Source organism: Heliangelus exortis, chromosome 2 (genome assembly GCF_036169615.1).
Source record: "Heliangelus exortis chromosome 2, bHelExo1.hap1, whole genome shotgun sequence".
Lineage (NCBI taxonomy): Eukaryota > Metazoa > Chordata > Aves > Apodiformes > Trochilidae > Heliangelus > Heliangelus exortis.
Genome location: NC_092423.1, coordinates 100,792,565 through 100,814,800, shown reverse-complemented (window position 1 = coordinate 100,814,800; position 22,236 = coordinate 100,792,565). Strand labels below are relative to the sequence as shown.

At 39.2% G+C, this 22,236-nt stretch overlaps 1 protein-coding gene across 3 annotated transcripts in view; it reads left to right on the top strand.

The window, feature by feature from the left end:
* ARHGAP28 (Rho GTPase activating protein 28) overlaps positions 1 to 22,236 on the top strand; it is a 75,386-nt gene that overhangs the window by 40,941 nt on the left and 12,209 nt on the right. For 2 of the 3 annotated variants that reach the window (XM_071737197.1, XM_071737198.1), the window contains exons 2-9: positions 1,217 to 1,419; positions 5,852 to 6,069; positions 11,549 to 11,636; positions 13,452 to 13,609; positions 16,953 to 17,118; positions 17,240 to 17,331; positions 18,646 to 18,723; positions 21,941 to 22,103. In XM_071737197.1, the coding sequence (XP_071593298.1) occupies positions 1,217 to 1,419; positions 5,852 to 6,069; positions 11,549 to 11,636; positions 13,452 to 13,609; positions 16,953 to 17,118; positions 17,240 to 17,331; positions 18,646 to 18,723; positions 21,941 to 22,103 (1,166 nt within the window). The remainder of the gene's footprint in view (positions 1 to 1,216; positions 1,420 to 5,851; positions 6,070 to 11,548; positions 11,637 to 13,451; positions 13,610 to 16,952; positions 17,119 to 17,239; positions 17,332 to 18,645; positions 18,724 to 21,940; positions 22,104 to 22,236) is intronic. The other variant, XM_071737199.1, reaches the window with a different exon arrangement.

Genomic DNA, 22,236 nt, shown 5'->3' with positions numbered 1-22,236 from the left:
CAGATAAGTGAAGGCCAGGAGATGTTATGACAGAATTTTCCATTAAGTCCTGTAGCCTAGCTCTCCACCTTAATTACATTACCTCCCAATTCCTTTGTAAAAATATTGTTGTGCTTATTACTACTGTTTACTATAGCCACTGTAATTACACTTACAAAAGCTGCTTACAGTATTGCAGACATAGTAATGTGAGAGAAGAACGTTAGACAAACCTTTCATGGTGGGTATTTTATAAGATTTTGAATGAACTCAAGTAACTGCCTTCAGCTGCAAGAATTTACAGCAGGAACAGTCAAGAACAAAGAAGTAAATAACAAATGTCTTTCTTTTGGTTCAATCTCTGTATTGAATCATAACATTAAATTTGAATTTTAGTTAATTTTAGTTTTTGAACCTGTAATCAAAACTTTCTGTTTGGCCTAGATCATATAATGTCATTCCAAAGATACATTTGTAAAGACTTTATTTACTTTAACTTAAGAAAAAAATGATAGTTTTTAAAAGGTTTTGCAAGGAATATGTAATTATTCTTCTGAATTTAAATATTTCAAGTTTTTAATTTTTTTCTTTATAATATGCCTAGTCAATGGAGCCAAGATGAGTTTGTAAAATCTTTTGGGGTTCCTAAGTTTGATTATTTTTCCCAAAAGAACTTTGCACTGAAGCATTTCAGCCAATAAACAAAACAAGAAGGGATAAAAGAGAAACTGAGGCTGTTAAAAAGTTAAAAATAAATAATAAAAAAAAAAGTTAAAAAAACTGTTCCAGTGTCTCGTTAGATGGGTAACGGTGCGAGAAATACAAACTACATCTCCTGAGTCCCCCCTTTAGTGTAAAACACTAAAAGGCATTAAAGAGATAAATTATTAGATGCAAAATAAATTTCCAGTCATAACTTCTGTGAGCAACAGAGATCATGAAAACCACCAGAAATGTCCATTTTGCCTCCACTGCCTTCCCTGCCTTCCTGGTAGTCACAGACACACACGACTCCCACAGTCAAGAGGTGCAATCCCAGCTGCAGCCTTTGGCTGCATGGTACCAGTTTGCATCATCAAACAGTCACAGAATCCTTGAGGCTGAAAAGGGCCCCTGGGATCACCAAGTCCAGCCTGTGACTTAACACCACCACATCAGCTAGACCTTGGCACTAAGTGCCACATCCAGGCTCTTCTTGAACATAGAAAGATATTTCTCTTTCCATTACTGTTTGCAGAAAGTCCCTCCCTCGCTGTCGAAGACTTAACAGGATGCTTTCTAGTGAGTCAACACCTCCTCCTGCATTCAGTCGTTCCAACTCACAGGCCTCCATGGACAGCACCTCCATGGAGGATTTCTGGTGTGAAGTGGAGAGTATCAAGGAGAGCAGTGAAGATGGAGCTGAAGAAGCAACGCTCTTGGAGTTCAAACCTGCTGATGGTGAGCACACAGTCACCACTTCTTCCTCATCCTTTAGCTTTGCCTCATCTGTTTGGTGATGTCCAGATCTCCCCCCTCATGTCATCCAGTATGAGCAAAAGTACTAGGCTAGGTCTAGGATCATTGTAGCTTCTGAACATCACAGTCAATGTTTGAAATGTCACTGGAGAGAAACAATAATTCAATTTTCTTTATGCACTGGGGCTGGTAATTGGCTTCTGAAGTAAGTGCTTTTGCATTTATTTTATTTGTGCTTCAGGAAGACAGGTAATGCAGAAAAGAGAGGGACTGAAAACTTCATCTCCAGAATTAACTAAACTAAATTAAAATGTATAAAATAAAGTTAATTCAGAATACTGGAATTTTCAATTTTCTGGCTTTCAGTTGGAGATGATGCAGGAGTTATGAAAGTCTTAAGGCAGTTTTAAAGATATTGTTTGGTGCTATCACAATTTTGTTAAAGGCCTGTTTCCCTGAGATTGCCCAATTTAGATGTAATTCAAGGAGAGATTAGAGATAAACCTGAACGTATAGCTTCCTACATCATTCAGACCCCTCACTTGTCAAAATTAATTTGCCATTTGTTCTAGTTATGTTTAAGATAATACTGCCTCATTCTGTTATGTTAATGTTTCCCTGTCTGCTTTCTCATAGTGTGCTTTGAAACACATGCAATAGTCTGAAGTACCTTGTTGCAATGCAGCTTTGTGTTAGATGATTTGATAACATCTAGAACAGCAATTCTCATTTTTCTCCAGTTATGACCCGTCTTACAAGTGCATTATATTGTGCAACACAAAATACCAGGTGTTACTACAGGATGAAACCAAATTTCTTTTGAGGTCATGACCCAGTGATAACTGCTGTAACCCTTTTGGGAATCATGGTCACTGGTCTGGTAACTACTGCTCCAGGAAGAGATTTTAAAACATTGGTGTGTTCTTTCCATACAATTATTAGCATGAGTGACAGTGTATTTTTCTTACCTTGATGTGCAATGGGATGTTGTTAACTCTGCTACCAGGAAAGAGGGTGAAAAGGGGGGAAAGGTGCTATTTTATTAAACCAGTCATGCATCCAACACAGTGGTATCTAGCTCTAACCATGTACTGTTTCCCCAGGCATTACCTCCTACTCAATAGTTTCAGAGAGTGCTCTCTTAGAAACAAAAGGAGACCACCTCCATTAATCAGAAGTCTTGGTCTGCCGTGGGAGTTATGGTCTGGCAACTTAAATCCAAAGTGCTGGCCTGTGGTCTCAAATAAAAAACGGTGGAGGTGTCATTGGAACTTTAACAGTTACTGTTATGGAAAAGCAGAATAGCAATTTGCCTCAACCAGTTTGTCCTTACTGTGAAAATTAGTTTCATCATGCTCTCTAGCTTGGAGACCCCAGAAAACAGGGAATATCTCAGTGTCTCCTTCATACTATTGTCAGCATGAGCTGGATGTCCCTGACTTATCTGCCTGGTCAGGGAAATGTCACATGTATGTGAGTTACCAAGCCAGGTAAGTTAGTATGACAAGGCAATACAGGAGGCTATTTTCTACATTCTCAGAAACTTTTCCATTAGATTTCCATTAGACTGCTGAGCTAAATCTTCAAAATAGTGCAAACTCTGCTGCAGTGCCGTAGCACCATTTGTCTGATTACATTTCATTATATTACATTGATTTTCTCCCCCTTTGTCATGAATTAAAAATGAAAATGTGAGGTAAAATGCATCTTCAGGCATCGTTTACCTTCATACTGTTATTTTAAACACACATATATATTGTATACACCCACACAGAACCAGGGAGGGCTCATCCTAGTTGTTAGCTTCCAGGTTATATTTATTTTAGGATTATAAATCTTGGAAATATTCTATTAAACTCCTAATAGGATAATACCCCTTGCTGAGGACTAGACAACTGAAAATCAATGTGAAAGTCCTTAGGGCAAAATAAAACCAAATATTCATCACCATCTTTTAGAGGAAGAGGTATAGAGTCCTCAAGAAGGAAGCCAAAGGATAATAGCAGCCAGACTCCACTGATCCTGTCAAAATCACAGTGCTGGGTTTTGCCACATCACATATGAGAGAAGAAAACTTGAGCACACTTACTCTTCTGACATTAGTAACTATGGTTAAGAAAGAAAAGCAGATTGTAACGCGTGATACGAAGAATGGGAATATAGGGAAAAGGAAGTCACATGAAAGATGGCAGAGATATTCAAAACTGCTTTAACATTTGGTGTTACAAGGCTGGGATGCTGTGAATTAGTTATAGTTACATTTGAAATTCGAAGAAAGGCATGTGTTTTTTCCCAGAAAACTCGGAGAAAAAGAGTGTTAAAAGCCAAAGGGAACCCTCTTGATTATGTTTGTCTTCTGGTGCAGCAGAATAGAACACTGTATCAAGACCTTGCTGTATAAGTAGCTACCACTGTAAAAATAATGTTTTCTGAAACAACATGCTTTTCTTTTAGCCCTTATTTAAACTTATGTGTCATAAATTTTTGAGACTTTTTTTGTATGCAGAAATTCATTCTCTGTAGCTGGTTTACTACTCTGGTTGTTGTCATTATTTCTTCGTTTATTGTTCGCAAGTGGTTGGAACAGGAAAAGGGCAAAAGCCAGAGAAAACAAGTCACAGGGTGGCTGGTAAGCAGGTACAATTCATGTCTGCTTTACTATTTTTCAAAGCATGATGAAAACCAAGTTTGATGAAAAGCAAGTTTGTGGAAGGAATGTGTTGAAATTAATATATTAAGATTCCTCTGGAACATTAATGGATGCAGCTAGAACAGTGGCACATGGAAAGGAGAAGATACTTTTTTAGAAAGAAGAGTGAAGATGGTAGAAGAACCATTGGTTCGAAGTGTGAAAGGAGCAGCCTGCCATTTTATCTGTGAATACAGGAAGGATCAGGGTGAGGACAAGCTTTTTCATGGGATATAGGGCTTGCCAGACCCCATTGAACACAAGGGCTTTAGAAGCAGATATATTTTGTAGAGCTTTGTAAAGAGACAAGGCAGTTAACAATTAAGTCAGTGAAGGCACATGTGTAAAATTCTTTCACATGCCCTACAGTCCAGCCCTGTAATTTTCTTTTTTGTGTGTATCTTAACTGTCAAAGTGAAACAAACTGGTATCTATCAATCTGCCTGCATTCTGATGTCAAGAAGAGGCAATAAAGGGAGAGTAGAAATACCAACCTGCCATTAGGACCAGTGCTGGACAAGGAACAATAAGTGCATTGACTAGTTATTCTATAGAACATGCTGCAAATTAATCCATTTCCTGTTTGACATGTTTATTTCTAATACCTCTTCTTCAGTCAAAGCTGGAATGGAGTTATTGCCTTGTCTCAAACAGCACATTGTTGAGCTAGGGTTGTTCACAGACAAAATTGAAATGAAGGCCCTCAAAACCTCCTGTGTGAAGAGAGAATTTTAAAGGACTCTGACTCCTTACTTTAAAAGTGGACAAATAAAAAGGCAATGATGAAAAAAATTAAAATTACTTGGAAACAATAGTCTGGGAGATTCTCCTTGTCCAACAGTGATCAAGGATATTCATTTAATGTAACGGACAGCAAGCTGAAATCTGAGGAAAGAAAAAAATTTTTTACACCACACATAATCCCACTATGGAGCCAGCTGCCATTTGAGAAACAAATTCTGAACAGGATTCAGGAAGGTATTAGTCACTCATCAGGATATCAGGGAATCCCAGGATATAGAGTGCTAGCCAGTCTTTAACAGAAATCAGGATGACACCTAGCATGCAAGGGTAGCTATTTCTGCAACTTCCACCCCAACCTGACCTCCTTGAATACTTACCCCTACCTGAACCTTGCTCTTTAGTGAGTGGCCCTGGCTCTTATCCATCTTGTCCAAAAGAGGCTTAGATGGACATCACACTTCTCTTAGTGTGTCATCTTTACTAGGTATCTGATTATCAGCTGACTCTCTGGCGTCTCCAATCTCATCCTTAGTGTGCAAATACATTATTCTGTTGTCGACACCATTTCAGTATTTTTGCTTATTTTAATTAGCGTTTAAGTTCCACTTGTCAAATCGCTTCATCCGGTACAACATGGTATAAATGGTAACTGAAGACATTTATGCTCTTGAATGAAAAACTAGTTTTATCAACCTTGCTGTGACAGGCTAGGCAGTCTACTGCCTCCTTCACATCAATGTGTTGATGCACAGGTTAAAAATACATCTTCTGTTCTTCTGAACTTTTCCTATGCAGAGATTGCCAAATTGAGTTGACAGTATGTTGACAAAACTAAATTAACTTACACGTGTGGACTAAGAAAGATTGGAAGTGGAGTCTCCTTGAGGTAAAGGCTAAGAAAGTGGTCTGCTGTGCTACTTCCCATCCTTTAGCCCCCACTCCCTCCAATGCCAAGCCTGGTAACACTCTCTTCCTCTGCAGAAGGGGAGCTGGAGGCAGAATGGCTGCAAGATGTGGGTTTGTCTACATTGATCTCGGGAGCTGAAGAGGAGGATGGCCAAGCCCTCCTTTCTACTCTGACCCGAACTCAAGCTGCTGCAGTACAGAAGAGGTACAACACTTACACTCAGACCCTGAGGAAGAAGAATAAACACACAGTCCGGGATGTGCGAGACATCTTTGGCACCAATGAATCTTCTGTAAGTAGCCAGTGCATCCTAGAAAATTCTTTTGAGCTTAACTTCTATGCATTTTGCAAGCAGTTCTTCAAAGCTTCTCTATGAGTCAGGAATCTGATTCTGCTGACAATGTACAGGCAGCCAGTAGCAGTTTTTGATACTAAGTTCCTGATTTTTAGTGCTGTATGTACTACATTTTGAGAGGAAAGGAAGAAGCCAAATAAAATAGATGGTGCACGGTTTTGCAGCTAACCTGTTGTATCTGCTGCCAGCCTTCCTCCTGCAATCTCTTTTCAAGACTAACATTTACTCCCTTACTTTTTGGGAAATTGGCGAGTTACTCTTGTCAGTTATTCAAACTTTTGTTGGCTTCTGGGGACACTTGCTATTTACTCAGCAGCCTCAGCAGTGAAGTAAAACTTCACTAATGAAGCAACTGGGGTTCAAATATGCATAAACAATTAAACACCTGCCAGCATGATTGCAACTAGGACACTGGCAGTTACATTTCAGTTGTGTAGCAAATGAAAATCTATTAAATGTTCATTTTGCTTCATGGCTTCAGAAATGAGCATTGTCTCTGGTGGTTTTTCACACTTTTCCCTGAGGAGAGCTCTAAATGTACCAATTCCTGTCCCTACACGTTTTGATTTTAGTGAATGCAGTCAACTGGGGGAGATTAGTCCAGTATTCAAAGCAGCATGCGTGACTTTGCATATGTCACATATATCTTAAATGGGATTCACCAATAGGCTCACAAACTCACCTTTGAAATTTAATGTTATGTTCTTGCCATTACAGAATTCCAAGAAACTCCTTTGCATTATGAAATTTGTTTGTCCTTTTCTATTGCCTTGCCTTCTTCTCCAGGCTTGGCATCCTGGATGAATTTAAAACAACAAATTGAGCAACAAAATTGCAGTTGCATAGTTATATTAAAATTACTGAGACATGGTGGTTAGGGTGTTAACTTATTTGTGTCCACTTTTAGTATCTGGGCTCTTTTGAAACTTTTGCACATATCCCACAGATATATCGAGAAGCATCCAGTAGTTTCCTGTGGGCAGACTTTCTTGCATGAGAAACCATCAGGCATGTTTACATGAAGAGTAAAAAGCTGAGGGCATTTCTTATTGGATTAGCACATTTCTCCCATTTCAAGTATTTGTAAGCCTTAACATGTTTAATTTTTAAAAAATATAATAAAAGTTAGATTTCCTAATGAATTTCAATCAGCCAAATAAGTATTGTGCTCATTCTCACAGATGGGCACATCATTGATCTGATTTTGACCTGCTTTACTTCCGTTTCTCACTTGCTAAAGGAATTGGGAGCTTCAGACCCTTTGCCCTTCAAATTACCTCCTCTGAAATTCGGCCTGCTTACTAGTTCTGCATTGTGAAAGTCTGAAAAGATAAGCCTCAAAAAGTAACTAAGACTTCTAATTCTTCTTCCCCTAAAAATATGCAGTGGTCTTACCTAATGCCAAGCACAGATACACAAGTACAGCTGCAGAGAACACCATCACCTCCTTCCAATGGGCTGAGGAACAGATTGGATTTCTAAAAGCTTATAAGGTTTCAAACACCCCTAGGGCTTTTCCACTGACCATCCCTTCTATCTCTGCTGCTTATTATGGAATTTAGAAACTTCGCCCTAATTACCAGCTCCTCAGGGACAGATGCTCTGCTAGGGGGGCGTTTTGCCCCAGGCTGAGGGTTTCCCGATTGACTCAGTAAGGGAGGTAACACCCAAAGCTGTCCCCATCCTCTGCTGCCTCTTTGGGCATGACATTACAGCTGTCTGTGAATCACTGTGATGAATCAGCTTGGGAAAGTGACCCACATTAAAAACAACCTAGTGAAAAAAGCAGAGCAACAGGGGACAGGGAGGGGCAAATCTTTTCAGCACAGCTGCTAAAGACAGGCTGGCAAAAAGGCTGCTTGAAATGTCATGCAATGGGTTTTGCTTTCCCCTCCTTCCTGCTTTTTAGTTGGGAATGGAAGGAGCGAACATTTTGCAAATAACAAAAAAGCTCCGGTTGCTTCACATAACTCTGTAATCCTCCCCTTCCCAACAACCTAAGTATTGCAGGAGCCTGGAAGGATGGGTCACAGGATTAATTACTCTCTTCTGTGGCTAATGAGAGAGAAAAGGTGATTATCTCACTAGGGTCACCTGAGATGAGATTTAGAGGACCACTGAAGAGACATAAATAGTTGTCATGGGGGAGGTGAGGGAAGAGATTTGGCCTAGTTTTTTTTTTTCTGAAAAAAAACCCCTGCCTTCTAGATGTTTTGCTGTTACTGTTTGGTGCCCAGCCTCCGTGTAAGCCCACATGGAGTGAAGGGTGCTTTTCCCTCATCCCACTTTGAGGTCCATTCCCTCAGGGTATGATTGTTCACTCAACAGCCCAAGTGGGATGAAAGGAAATGAAGCCTTGTTTCTTTTTTTTTTTTTTGTTTGTTGTGTATCTCCTTGTTCTTGGGTTGTTTTCTGTTGCACACCGTGGAAATGTGCCATGATCTCTGGGGGCAAAATGCAGCACCTGCCATACTTTGTACCTCACCCCTTCAAGAGCTTTGCCTCAGAGGAGCAGCCTGCCCCAAGACAGACCTGCTCGCAGATTTAATGCATGATGCATGATTACATGCAGATGGAGATTTAAGCTGAATATTTTGTTAATCACAGTGGCCTGATTTTCCTTAATGCTTGTACCCTGCTGCTTCCATCAGAAGCTACTGGCTCTGCTAGTAGTGGCTCTGCTCAAAGCCTAGAAAAATTAACAGCAGAGTACAGATGTGGGGAACACTGACTTTATTAGTGGAGGGAAGAAATGAAGCATCATGGTCATTAACAGCCCAACTCTGTACCTTGTGATCAGCTAGGCTTCCCAAGAGTTTTAGGAGCATTTTACTTGAGCAATGCATGAGAAAATCATGTCCTAATCAAAGAAAAATCATTAACTAACCCAGCACTAATTGGATGAAAAGGCATTTGTGATGATGGTGCTTGGAAACATGAACATAACCGAAGCATGGGCAACTTGTATCCTGACCTGAGCTTTAAAGCTGTCCTCCTTTGCCTTTATTTTCCTTAGCTGAAGAGCTGATAATAGAATTTGGTTACTTAGGTGCTCCAATAATTTGTTTTTACATCTTCTACAATAAGGACAGCTACTAAAGAACTGTCTGCTTCATTTCCATCTTTTCCTTGCTCTTCTGGTTTCTTCTTCCCATTGGAAATTCCTGTGTGCATTGTGCCACTAAACACTGGCCTCATTTTAATTTTGGGTAATGAGAATCATCTAATGAATCACTTTCAGTCAGAAATCAGAATGTGTGAAGTCTTGCCTTCACTGGAGTCTCAGGCAAATGAATAAAGCTGTCCCAGTTTAGTTAAGGACAAAGTTTGACTCTTGGGCTTTCATGAAAGCATGAGTTTCCAATGTTTTACTAAAGAAACAATATGGGTTTTTAAAGTTGATGCATTAAAAAGGTTTTATTCTCACTCTTTTATGATATTATCCTAAGATCTGGGAAAAAAAAAAAAAAAAAGTGGGAGAGGTGTTGATCCTTTTAGAAGAGATTTTCACTAAGACGATATAGATTAGGCTTCTTTATACACATTCCCTGTGGAGGCTGGGAAAGGGAACCAGGAGCATGGCATTTTTTGAGTTCCCCTGGTAGTGAACAGCATTCTCGATACCCACTGCCTGCAACACGCCGGGTGTTGCAGGCAGTGCTGGGGGCGATGTTGATTCACTGTTGATTTCACCTGTGTAACAAGTCGAGGAGGATTTTTTAATCTTAATAAACTTGATTCACTGTAAATCTATTCTGGGTACTGTTCTCCAGGTCAGACATTTAGAGCAGTGAAAGGAGATGAGCCAGATGCTAAGGTTTACCATTAATTTGTCCATCTGGATCTTAACCAGCAGGATGGCTACTTTTATGTTTGATTTTGCCAAATTCCTAAGGCAAGTTTAACCATCCCGTCCACTTCCATGCTTCCCCCTGAAATTTATCCCAATTTTTAATGTCCTATTTTGTGTAAACGTTATGGGATTTTATCATAAAAGCATCCTACAGTTCTTCTTTTTAAAAAATCAATGGTCCTTACAGTCTTCTGGCAGAGGAAGTTCTTGTGACTCAGATCCTGTTTGCTATCAAGTTAGTGGGCCATTGAATACACTCTCTCAGGAGGGACTTTATTCATGTTACATTTGACTTTGTTGCCCAAATAGCTTACTGGGTAAAGCAGAATGAAACAACTGCAACATTATTTCAGGCTTCCAATTGGAAGAGCTGCTGTCTTTTAAATACATGACATTTTTTAGCAGTCTGAATACTGCTCCTGTGCATTGGCTACAAATAGGGAAGACAGAATTTCAGCCCTGAGGCATTGCTGCTTGTTGGTAAACAGGCGATTTAGTAATTGAAAGAGCAATTTAAAGAGCGGTTGTTGAGGGCTTATCAGGCCCCTCAGCTGCAGGTTCAGCTGGAAAGCTGGAGCTGCTCCTGCAGGCTCAAGGGGGGCGAAATTCCAGGTTACAGAAAGGAGGGGCTGCAGAGGCTTTCTCTGGAATACAAAGGACAGCAGAAGAAGACGAGGCTCGTTTGGGCCACTGTAGTTATTTTCACTGAGTACCCTTCAGAACATTTTTAAAATTCTTGTCTGTTTCTTGTTTTGTTTTGCTTAACCCAAGAACATGGGGGTGAGCTGCTACAGCCCTGTGGACACACAAACACTCGTATTTGTCTTTTGATGGGTTCCAAAACTGCTGAGAACAAAGGCAAAACTCATCTACCAAGACGAGGTGATAGTTCTTGAAAGTCACACCCTGGGCTTTGGAGCCCCTTCTCTGCTGTGCCACACATGCTGTGCCCCAGTTTTCACACACTGTAAAATGATTTCTGGAGTGCAAAGAAATCAATATCACTATTGAAAAGGTCTTTTTTTCCCCCCTAAAATCGTTTTTAAAGTTCATTAATAAAATGTATGTAACCTATGGTTATAGGATGGAAAACATCCATCCATTAATAATTTGTTGGTCCCCAAATCCCAAAGGCGTTGAACAGCCTGGTTTATGGCAGGTGCTTGGGAGCAGTGTATGTTTGACACATGTCAAAGAGTCCTCAAAAAGATTTGTGGGCAAAATTATTAAAATCAAGATGGATTACAATGTGACAAGGACCTTTCGCTTAGTACAATTATGTACAGCAATTTACTTAGCTAATTTCAGTCATTATATAGGACAGGAATCATTAGCTGCAGTGAGCTGCAATATTACTGACCTCAGTATGATCCAAATTTGTGCAGCCTGGGGAAGATTAATTCTCGGGCTCTGCTTTGAAAAATGTACTCTGGTGAAGCACAACAGGTTTAAACTTGGCAAGAGAGTAAACTGAGAATGATTCGCTGTTGCCTGAACTGTAGCAGTTTCTGTCCATAGGTGTTTACCTTCACTGCAGTCTGATCATTTTTCCTTGCCTATCAGCCCACATTTGAGACAGTTCCAGTGTCACCAGTTCCTTCTAATGGTATCCAGCTTCCTGGGCAGAAGCCAGTTTGGAAATCAGTTAGCTGTGAGTATGCCAACATGTAACCAGTGTTCACTTCCTCCTAGAAAAATGATAGAAAGATTCTTTCATGGTTCAGAGGTTAGTCCCCTCTCCTTTATTGGGGCCTTGCTGCATGTATGGCTTAAAATCCTTGTCAGCTTATTGTCATGCAGGAACCAAAGTTTCCCATTCAAGGCCAGTGTTGTACAGACACAGACTGTTGCCCTTGAGGCATCAGTGCCTACAATGTACTGATGGTTGCAGGGCTAGGAATCTAAAATAGTATGATTTATTTCTAACAATACTGTCCAAAATATGTCAGCAGTGTATTTTCTTGTTTCAAATCATTACAAGAAATATACATATTAACATTTCTTCTCCAGTACTGCAGAAACTGTAGCATCAGAAATGTATCATTTTTTTGTTCCTGCCCCATTATTTTAATCTACTAATGGTGTTATTTTGAACATCCCTTTAACACTTTGCCCTGACAGTGACTGGCATTGCTGATGGAGATGAGAGCTCTGCTCTGCTCAGGGTCTGGATAACTGTGAGCAGCCTTCCATGGGATTGTCCATCTTTTATTTTGAAAGCTCTTTCCATCAACATTTCTTAACTGAGGAGATACCAAGTTTCTAAACTTGATGTTTACCTTTGTATATAATGCCGTAGATACTTTCCTGGGTTGCAGAAGCTGCTCAGCTGATACCTCTGCTCTGCAATCAGTTGTACTAGAACAGATGGGCAACCATGGACCCTCTGTGGTGCCAGATGGAAAGAGAGATGGAAAACGTTTTAAATGGTTTGGCCATTAGGTAACATCTAAGGCCACAGTTCAGAAACCAGAAACCACTTGATAACACTTTATCTTTTTCATACTAGGCTTGCAAAACAAAGGTTGTTGCAAAAAATGTTGAAGTCCCTGTATCTGCAAATGCAGTGATTCATATATCATGGGGCCTGCATGTTTATGCACATGAGTCATGTTAGTAAACTCTTCTCTGCAGTCCTGGGGGCTGAAATTTTACTTCACTTCCAATGACACTTATGATTCTGTTCCAATTGCCTGAGTCTTGGACCTTAGGGGAAAACATAAAACTGTCCTGAGATCTGAGAGATCAGTCATGAAAGCTGGCAACACTGGAACTTCTGCATATTGTCATACTTTGGACTACATGACAATAGGGTATTTCTGTACTTGATTGTACTGGTTTCAGAAATTTTCCTCTGCCATCCACTAATTTCAAAAGGTGACTAAATTTTAGACTACATCAATAACTAATTTCACAACATCTACCAGAAATTACAGTAGATATAGTGTTTTTCAAACAGAAAGATTGTACATTGAGTCCTGTTTTGGTGCTACACACCTAAAACTAGCAGTTGTGAGAAATATGTGAGCATATAGAATATATGCACAATGTCTTATTATTGTAAATAAGTCAACAGTGACCTAAGGAATGGCACTAGCAGCATTTTTCTGTCAAGAACTTTTATTTTCAGTTGTTCATTAGACAAATGCCAACAGTTTGCTGGCTTGGGTAGAGAAGGATGGAGTATTAAAACTTGATAATTTCTGATAAACAAGAAGTTTCAGCTTCATTTTCTGATGAAAAGCAACAAGTTAAATAATCTAAAATTAAAATAGGGATTTTATTTCTAGGGGGTGATTTCCTCCAGACAAAACAGAAACATGCTGTGGTTTACACTGAAATCCCTTTTGAAGCATTTTCTTTATTACTTTCACAAGTTTTTGTCATCTTGGTTCAATTTTTAATGTCTATGTACTGAACACAAGCATGCATTCAGCTTTCATATATATATTTCCCTTGTTTTCAGCTAATAGTTGTCTAGACTGTGGACTAGATAAAGGCAACCCCTCTGTAACAGAAGAGCTCTCCTATGAGGTCTCTTTCTCAGAATCCATTATGGTCCTTCCAAAAACCCAAGAATGGCCAAAAAACCAGAGGTTCAAAAAAGAAGACTCTGCCTTGCCTGTAAGTTTGTTCTTGACCTATCTCATCAATTTTTTCCATTAACCCAGTAAATTCCTGTTTATATCCTCAGCACACTGGAGTCCATTAAGATACATGAGCACTCCCTTGCTATGTCTGATTTATTGTCCCATTGTCCCTGTCCACTGCTTGACTGATCCCCAGAGAGGTACCAAACCTAAACTGGATACTCATGCCTCTTTTTCCCTTGTACAAATTACAACTCAATTCATAATTATTGTATCATCTACACATTTTACACATAGAAATAAGAACCAGTTACTAGTAATCATTTTTATTACTGGTCTGCTTTCCTACTTTACTCCCCCACAAATGATCTGCCTTTGTTAAAACAGGGATTTAAAATTGCTTTGCAGATGAAGGGGAGAAAGCAAGTCCTGCAGCAGTACTGATTGCCTCCAATCAGTATCCAGTGCAATTACACTACATGAATGGCTAAAGGGAAGTTTATCATATCATCCAACCAGACATAACATTGCACAGCCATGCCATTATCTGGAATTATTTCTTGAAGTCAAGGAAGTCAGTTTTCTATTTCCATCAGCCCTCACAACTTCCACTACTAAAAACTGGAGGTTTGTGCTTCAGCTACCACCTAAATAGTTGCAAATTAATTGGAAGGTTTTGCTGAGTGTTACAGTGTCCTGAGTTACTGAATTAATTGGAAACTGTTGCTGTCCACACAGACACTGAATTTTCTGAGAATTATCCATTTGTCCATCTCAGGCACCACCAAGCAAGAAGAACCTGAGATACAGAAGTAAGCTAACCTGTTGAAAAGAGGGGCAAGACTCCAAGTAGATTACAACTTGTGTGAAATCCCTGTGTTTTCTTGTGTCAGGGGTTTTTTTCCTGGGGATCTTTACCAGAGGTTCATCTTTGCTCCTTGCAGTAGCAAACTTAGTACCTCAGTCAAGAAGGTGCCACATGTAATACTATGGACCTATGGATGCATAATTAATTAGCATTAGAAAAGGCCAGCATTGTGCTGGAGATGAACTCTTCTGCATGCAAGACGTAATATTTTGTGCTCAGAAGAGCACATGAGAACTATACCAGGTCATGACAGACAGTTTGTAAATAACATTTTCAAACATTGGCATTTCTCTTGCTTCATATTCTACCACTTGTGGTATTTGTTGTTCCCCATAGTGGCTCAAGCTGGTCATGGGCCCCAGCAAAAATAAACTCTTTTTTCTGTTAGACAGAGTGACCACTCACCTGCACGCTGAAGGACTGTCCCCTCTTCCTAAAAGTGGACCGTCAGGGACAAAAAGCAGCCTATGCAATGGGTTCTCCAGGGCAGGTCTGACCTTTTAAGATAACCAGCTTCATGGATTGCATTTGCTGAGCCACACAGATAGACATTATATGTCATAAAATTATATGTCCTCTTCAGCTCCCAGAAGAGCCAGCTCAATTGCTTGCATAGGGTTACATGCAGTTTCTCCAAGATATTGCAGGACTAAGAGTCAATAAGCATTTCAGGCCCATCTTAGTACACTGTGTAGTTCCACATAGAAATCTCATGTCAAGCAATGCCAGATGTGATCGTTAGCCAAAATGCTAGCTAATTAATTTAATGGTAGCACAGCCTCTTTGAGTGCTGTATATTGTGACTCCACTCTTTTGTAAGAAAAATCACTGTAAAATTGTGTTACAAGACAGAAAAAAGAAGCCCAGCCCCAAGCCTTGTATGAATGCTGCATCACATCATAGTGACCCTAAATGTCAATCAGCCACCAAAGAAAATCCCTTTAGCTATCCTTTGTTACTGGTTTTGGAGTATTTGTCATTTTTTCTCTATCCCCTCAAAAAATACATGCATACTCTGTGATTTTTTTCTCATTTTTCAAGATGATTTATTGTGCTTTGACTGCTTTTGCAATTCTCTATCACTGGAACTAAAATGCATTGATATTAGTATTTCATGTGTCTTCAGAAGACTGTCCTCCATGTAGTTTTTGTTTCATTATTAAGTCTCAACAGACGAGTAACAGTGGTATTGCTGCATTCTGAGGAGGGAAGATTCTGGCCTAAAATGCCCCAAACAGCATGTAAATTGGCTATTTCATGCAGTACACTCTTTATCCCCCAGTCATGATTAACCCCTATTGAAAGACCATGTGCAGTGTGATTTAGGCAGTCCTAACACACATGACCTACATGTCCTTTGACCTCTCTTACTTTTGAAATTTGCTGTAAGTTTAATTCTTTTTTTGTTTGTTTCTTTTGCTTTTTTCTTAGTCTGTTTGATTGGCTTCATCTAAGGATGGGTTAAACCTATGGAGTCCAAATTTGTATAAAAAAAGGAGGATTGGGCTGTAATCTCCAGACGCAAAACGTCATTAAAGGCTGGGTTTCTACTTAGCTCCCTAAAGGGAGGAGGTGATTTGTAATGCTATTTATTTATACCTCTGAGTAACAATGACTGATTTAAATTACAATTAAATTTTAAAAATATACAGTACCAAAGATCCACAGTCCTTTGGAAAGCATGGTTTTTACTATAACTTGGTTATTATGTCTAACGATCATGTCAAAACCAGATGGGTACGCGTTCTTTTTGACAATTGTACAAATGCTTCTGTCATGACACAACATTCCTGGCTCTGGTCCATGACACTGCAGTTTCTAAAATATGTAGACATCTTCACATGCCCCCAGATTACTTTGTATCATTTAGTTCAAGCCTACTTGAGTAAATAATTTCTTAGCTGCTGGGAGTCCTGTTTCTAAGCCCAAATGCTCCTTGAGTAATAAAAAGTACCAGTAATTTGGCAGGTTGGCATCAGGACTAAGTGATTTGGCTTCTGGGCTTTTCCTCAGATCTTTAGTTTGAACTCTCCTATAGGACCCTCAAAAATTAATAGCCATATGTAAAGCAGGTATGGGTTCATTAAACACACACGACTGATACACAATCATACCCATGATGAAATGTGTCAGCTACTTCAACAGCATTCAAAGATTCTCTGGGGGAGACAGAAGCAGAGCAAGATGTTATATTCTGCTGGAACTGGGTGGATATTTAAGTAGCACATAGGTCATTTTACCCATCTGGAGCACAGGCATTTAGGTTAAGAGCTCTGCTCCTGCACTGCTTAGCAGACGCAAAGGAACATGATGAACAGGAAGCTCTATTTCACGCGTCAGATGAACGCAAGTCATGTCAACATACCAGGCCAATATGTGGGGTTGTAGTTCAGGTGTTACCCACCTACTCTGTATGACTTCCTATCACGTATGGGCATTGCTTTCAAAACAGAAAGTCACATCCTGTAATTTTTTGTGCGAATAAAAACGCAACTCATCTCTACTACAGAAATTCATTGTTCGGAAAAGCCGGTTTGGACTGACAGAAGTTGGAGATCTCTCTCCTGAAGACATGAAGAAGATTCGCTACCTCTCCCTCATTGAGCTAACAGCCTTCTACGATGCACTGGGGGTGGAGCTGAAGAGGAACCGTGCAGAGAGGGTTCGGGGACGAGGTACCTGTTCTGTGGCATCCCCATGGCAGCCACCTGAGCACTGCTCAGCATAGCTGAGAATCCAGGCACGAGGCTGTGTGTTCTCTCTTTCACTTTTGCTGTTTGTTTGGGTTTTTTTAAGAAAACGGTCTGTTTGGTGTTCCTCTCACCATCCTGCTGGAGAATGATCAAAAGAAGGTTCCTGGAATAAAAGTTCCCCTCATCTTTCAAAAAGTAAGTATAACTCAGCCTCCTCAACCACTGAGACTTGTTTCTCCATCATTTGCACTGACACTCTGAACAGTCATCAAATAAGAGAAGATGCAGGCTTTACAGACTTGAAGGTATCTACAAGGTATCTCTCTATGCTGTGGCTTGAAAACCTTGTGACGAGGAGACAGGTTTTTTTCCTTTTGTGTGTAAAAGAGGTGGGGATCTCATTCAGATTTTGTAATTATATGATACCATACAGGAAACTTTGGGGAAAAAACATGTGGCTTTCTTTTTTGCCTTTGTCAGTAAACTAAAGAACCATGCAAATGAAGAAGTGCCAGAGATGACTTGTCACAAGAGTTTTAATGTCAGATTAATTCAAACCTTAGGTATTATGTAGTCATTATTTCCAGACTGGGAGTGGCATCTTCTCCTTGAGGTTTATATGATAAGACAACATTACTTATGTAAGTTATGTAGCAACACAAAGATATCCACGGTTGTCTTGAAAACAAGTAAGCAAACACTCAATTACACAGGTTTACATGGACTCAAAACCACAACAAATTCCTCTGTAAATAATGATGAAAGGGGAAGTGGTGTGGAGTGTCAGGGGAAAGACTGACACGACTCGAATATTTACATGACTTTGCAATCAGCTCCACAGCTCCCATGTCAAGATACCATGGGGAATCGGAAGGATCCAACAGTTGGGAAATAGAGCTGCTGGTGAAAATCCAGAGCTGTATGAAAAAATGTTAGGAAATTTTTGTTTTTTTCCCCCTCTCATTTTAAATTATATTAAAATGAAAACATATTTTTATAGAGAATTAGTGCAGAAAGCCTATTCTTCTATTCACAAAAATTTCAAACTAAAATATACTGGGATCATTTGCTAATCTCAATTCCCCGTTCCCAGAAACATATGTTATCTATAGACCTTTCCATTGTGCTCCTCAGGGAAAGACTTAAACATTTCTCAGAGGTTAATTTTCCCTCAAAACACCATTGTGTTTTACCCACTGTATTTGCCCTTTTATTTGTACACTTATGTATAGTATGCAGTGCCAAGTCTACAATCAAGGACAAAGAGGCCTAGTGTATTATCAGTTTTCTGTGTGCTGCATAATCCTTATTTCAGGGCCAGGAATATGGAGAAAAAAATTAGGAAGGCTTACTTACATGAGCTGGCCTGTTTTCATTAGTAAATCACCTAGAAAATGTATCTTTTTCAAATTAGTCTCAAGGATACCTAGACTGAAAAAAAGTTCATAGCGTTTTCAAATCGATTCTGAGTATTTTCTGGTGTTTTTTTATTTTTATTTTTTTTTTCAGTTGCTGCTCAAGCTTGAGGAAACAGGTTTAGAAACGGAAGGAATTCTACGAGTGCCTGGATCTGCCTCCAGAGTCAAGGTACATTCTTGTGCCAGTTTTCTGTCTCTTGGACCACAGACCCTGTGTAAAATAACGTAGCACACGCAAAGGAACACTGCACATTAAATACTGGTTTGTGTAGATCAGTCTTTCTTTTCCTGCCAGTGGAAGGTCAGATTGGTTCCTGGGAAACAGTAAATCACAGAACATATGGTCTATTGCTTTGCATTTGTTAATATTCTATATAAAGCACAGACTTGACACTGAATGCAGTTTTCCTCCACTAAACACTGAGGGATCCTTTAAGTTTATCTCAGTCATCCAAAATTGCTGTGATCTTATCTCTGTTTTAATTTATTTCAGAAATCCAGAATTGCTAAACTGAGTGTTCTTCAGATAAAGATCTTATTCTATGTCATTTTAACCTTAATGTCATTTTATTTCTCATTTATCTTCTGTGATCTTACAATTTTGTGTTCCAAGTGAGAGAAATCTGGCCTGCATTCATTGCTTGGCAGCCTTGGGGACTGCATTTTTTCACAGGCTATTTGCGGGCTATGAACACAGTCAAGTTGGTACCAAATAACCTGACAATATAGTACAGTAATGCTTGCAATTGTTTCTCTAGACTAACTTGGTTCCAGGAACTGGAAGCCCTGGGCAGAGGCAAAATAAGAAAAAAAAAAGTAATTCTGGGCATAGTAGTGTCTATCACTTTCCCAGATTTTTTTTTCTACTTGTTTTTTTTTTTAAATCTTATTTCAGCGCTTCCTTACAGTTCATCCCAAACCTATTTTCTGATCCTCAAGAAAGCTAGTCTTGCTTTCTGAGGCAGGAAGTCTCAACATCCTGGCAGCCACACAAAGAGCAGTTTTGGGGATTGCTATATGTTGATGGGCTAGGAATCATACAATAGTGAAAAATGACTGTACAAGAAAAAGTGGCATTACCTGAAATACATCAAAGATAGGCAGTAGCACCCCAGCTCTCTCTGACTTTGTGGATTGATAAAAGCACTCAGCACCTTGAAAAGTGTCATATTGTGCAGAAGGGAACTCATTTGGCCTGCACTTTTCATCTACATTTTTTTCATGAACATACTTGTAGTATTATTTCACACAATCTCGATTTTTTTCCAACCTCTCTGGGGAGATCACACAGCAGGGTTGTGCTCTATCAAATTAAATTACTGTCATATTCTTTGTATATACTGTATTGTGCCTTGTTCCCTTCTTACACACAAACTATATCCAGGGAGCTGCTGTGAGATAGGGCTTCATATGTAGCTTTCCTATACTGGGTGGTAAGTTAAACTGCCTATATGAAAGTTTTAAATTATTTGAGTTTTGGCTTCATTTCAGTCTGTCCAACAAGCCAACCAGCAAGAGAGATATTTTTTCAAAGCAGATCCAGATTTTACCCTTCAAAGCCTTCATACATTATTATGGCATTAGGATTTGAGGGCATTCCAATTTTATTTCAGTCTTGTTTGGAGAATGAAAAGGCATATGGAAGTGATTAAATGTTACTCTTCTATAAAACAAAGAATAGCAGAAATAAATACAATTTTTCCTCTGTAATCTGGTTTGTAACAAGAGCTCCAGTGAACTAAAATTCATGACAGTCTACTGTAGGATCAGTCACTTTAAAAAAAAAATGGCAAAAGAGTTTTTTAAAAGTACTTGGGTTCATATATATAGATTTATAAGGGAAAGGGGTGAGTGTATAAAATATAAATTTATGCTTACATGTCCGGATATATGTATACTAAATGCTTACATTTCAGAAATCTTGCTTTCTTTTCTATGGATTTTTTCCAGTTCTCAGCAGAAAAGTATGTAGTTTTTCTCTCCCCTTCTGATTCTGATGAAGTGAGGATTTCTGTTCCACATTTCCCAGTCAGTTACCAGGAGAGAATTTAACCCAGGTGTTTGTACAGATTATGTGCAAAGGATGTAAATACAGAGTAATCTGAGATAGCCCAGATTACAACCAGTAAAATGTGTTAGTAAAAATGAGATGCTAACATTATATTCCAAATCCTGAATGACCTTCTGTTTCCTTTTGTGCCAACCATTTCACTTCATTATGGGTGACCATATTTGATACATGATTTCCTTCCATTCATAAAAGGCACGGAAAACTGATCTATTTTTTAAAGTTTTCTGTCTGAGTAGACTAAACTTTTCTGCATAGTATATAAGGTACATTTAACAAAAACATCATCTGAAACCTGGATATTGGCTACAGTTGTGATTTGTTGTAAATGGTTTCACAAAAAGCAACAACAGGCTTCCTATGGAGAAGGCAGTGTTTGTCCAGTAATAATTGTGAAAGCTGCATTATTTATTTATATCCTCCTCTTACAATAGACACCTTCAATCATATAAACACCCCAATTTTTTGAGGAGCATTTTCCAAACAGTGATCTTGGTTTGCAGCCAAAATCTGTTCCTACTAGGACCTTACTGAATATTTCCCATTCACTTACACGTGTGAAACATTGGGTAGTTACCCTCTAGAACTAAACAGACCTCTTGTTATAGAGCACGATGCTGACATTGAGAACAATGGGATGAAATGGGCACCCCAAAATGGTATTATCAATTTTGTCTTATATATCTCTTGTGAGTTTTAAGGGTTTGGGACTTTTTTAACATGTAGTAAGTACGGGTTTTCTAACAGTAATGGTTAAATAACTTTATTTTTCTATGAGCTGATCAAATCTATTTATAGTTATCCAAAAAGAAAACATCTTTCTAAAGACAAAAAGAACTGAAGTTAAAGCCATTTGCTCAAGGTCCATGAACTTCGGTGCCAAGAGGTTGTCTCCAAGTTCACTGGCAGTGAGGAAGAAATGTCACTCCCTTGTGATCTGAGGGTCAAAATGTCTGGAGAGTGTCTCAAACAAAAAGAATGGCTGTGCTAAAAATCCCGTTTAACTTCATTTTGTCTTTCTAGTTCTAAGACACTGAACAAATTTTTCTTGCTTTAAAGTTGTTCAAATAGGTCACTAGCTGAAAAGTAGCTAATGCAAACCAAATTTGGCCTGGGTTGCAAAATATACCCAGGAATCTGATCTGCTAACCTGCTCTGAACTCCACATGGCTGTACTGAGCCAGCTACTGGTTCAGGGCTACTTTAATTTAACCATGGTGTAAACCTGCCTGTTGTTTGTAATGGGATTTCTCAAGTGATCTCAAACTGCCAGGTCAGAAGCAGTGATTAAAGGTCAGCTGTTCCTTTTATCTTTCAGAATCTCCATCAAGAGCTTGAGGCAAAATTTTATGAAGACACTTTCGACTGGGACCAAGTACGAAATAATGATGCAGCAGGACTGCTGAAAATGTTTATAAGAGAACTCCCAAGCCCCCTCTTCACAGTAGAGTATCTGCCTGCTTTCATCACATTAGTGGAAAGTATGTGGAAAAGAAGTTAATACAGACTGACAGATAAAATGTAATAGTTGATGTTACATTATTTTCTCTCTCTACAGCAGAGAGGAAAAGAAAGGCTTGATGCATTGTCTATAAACATTTGAATTTTCTGCAA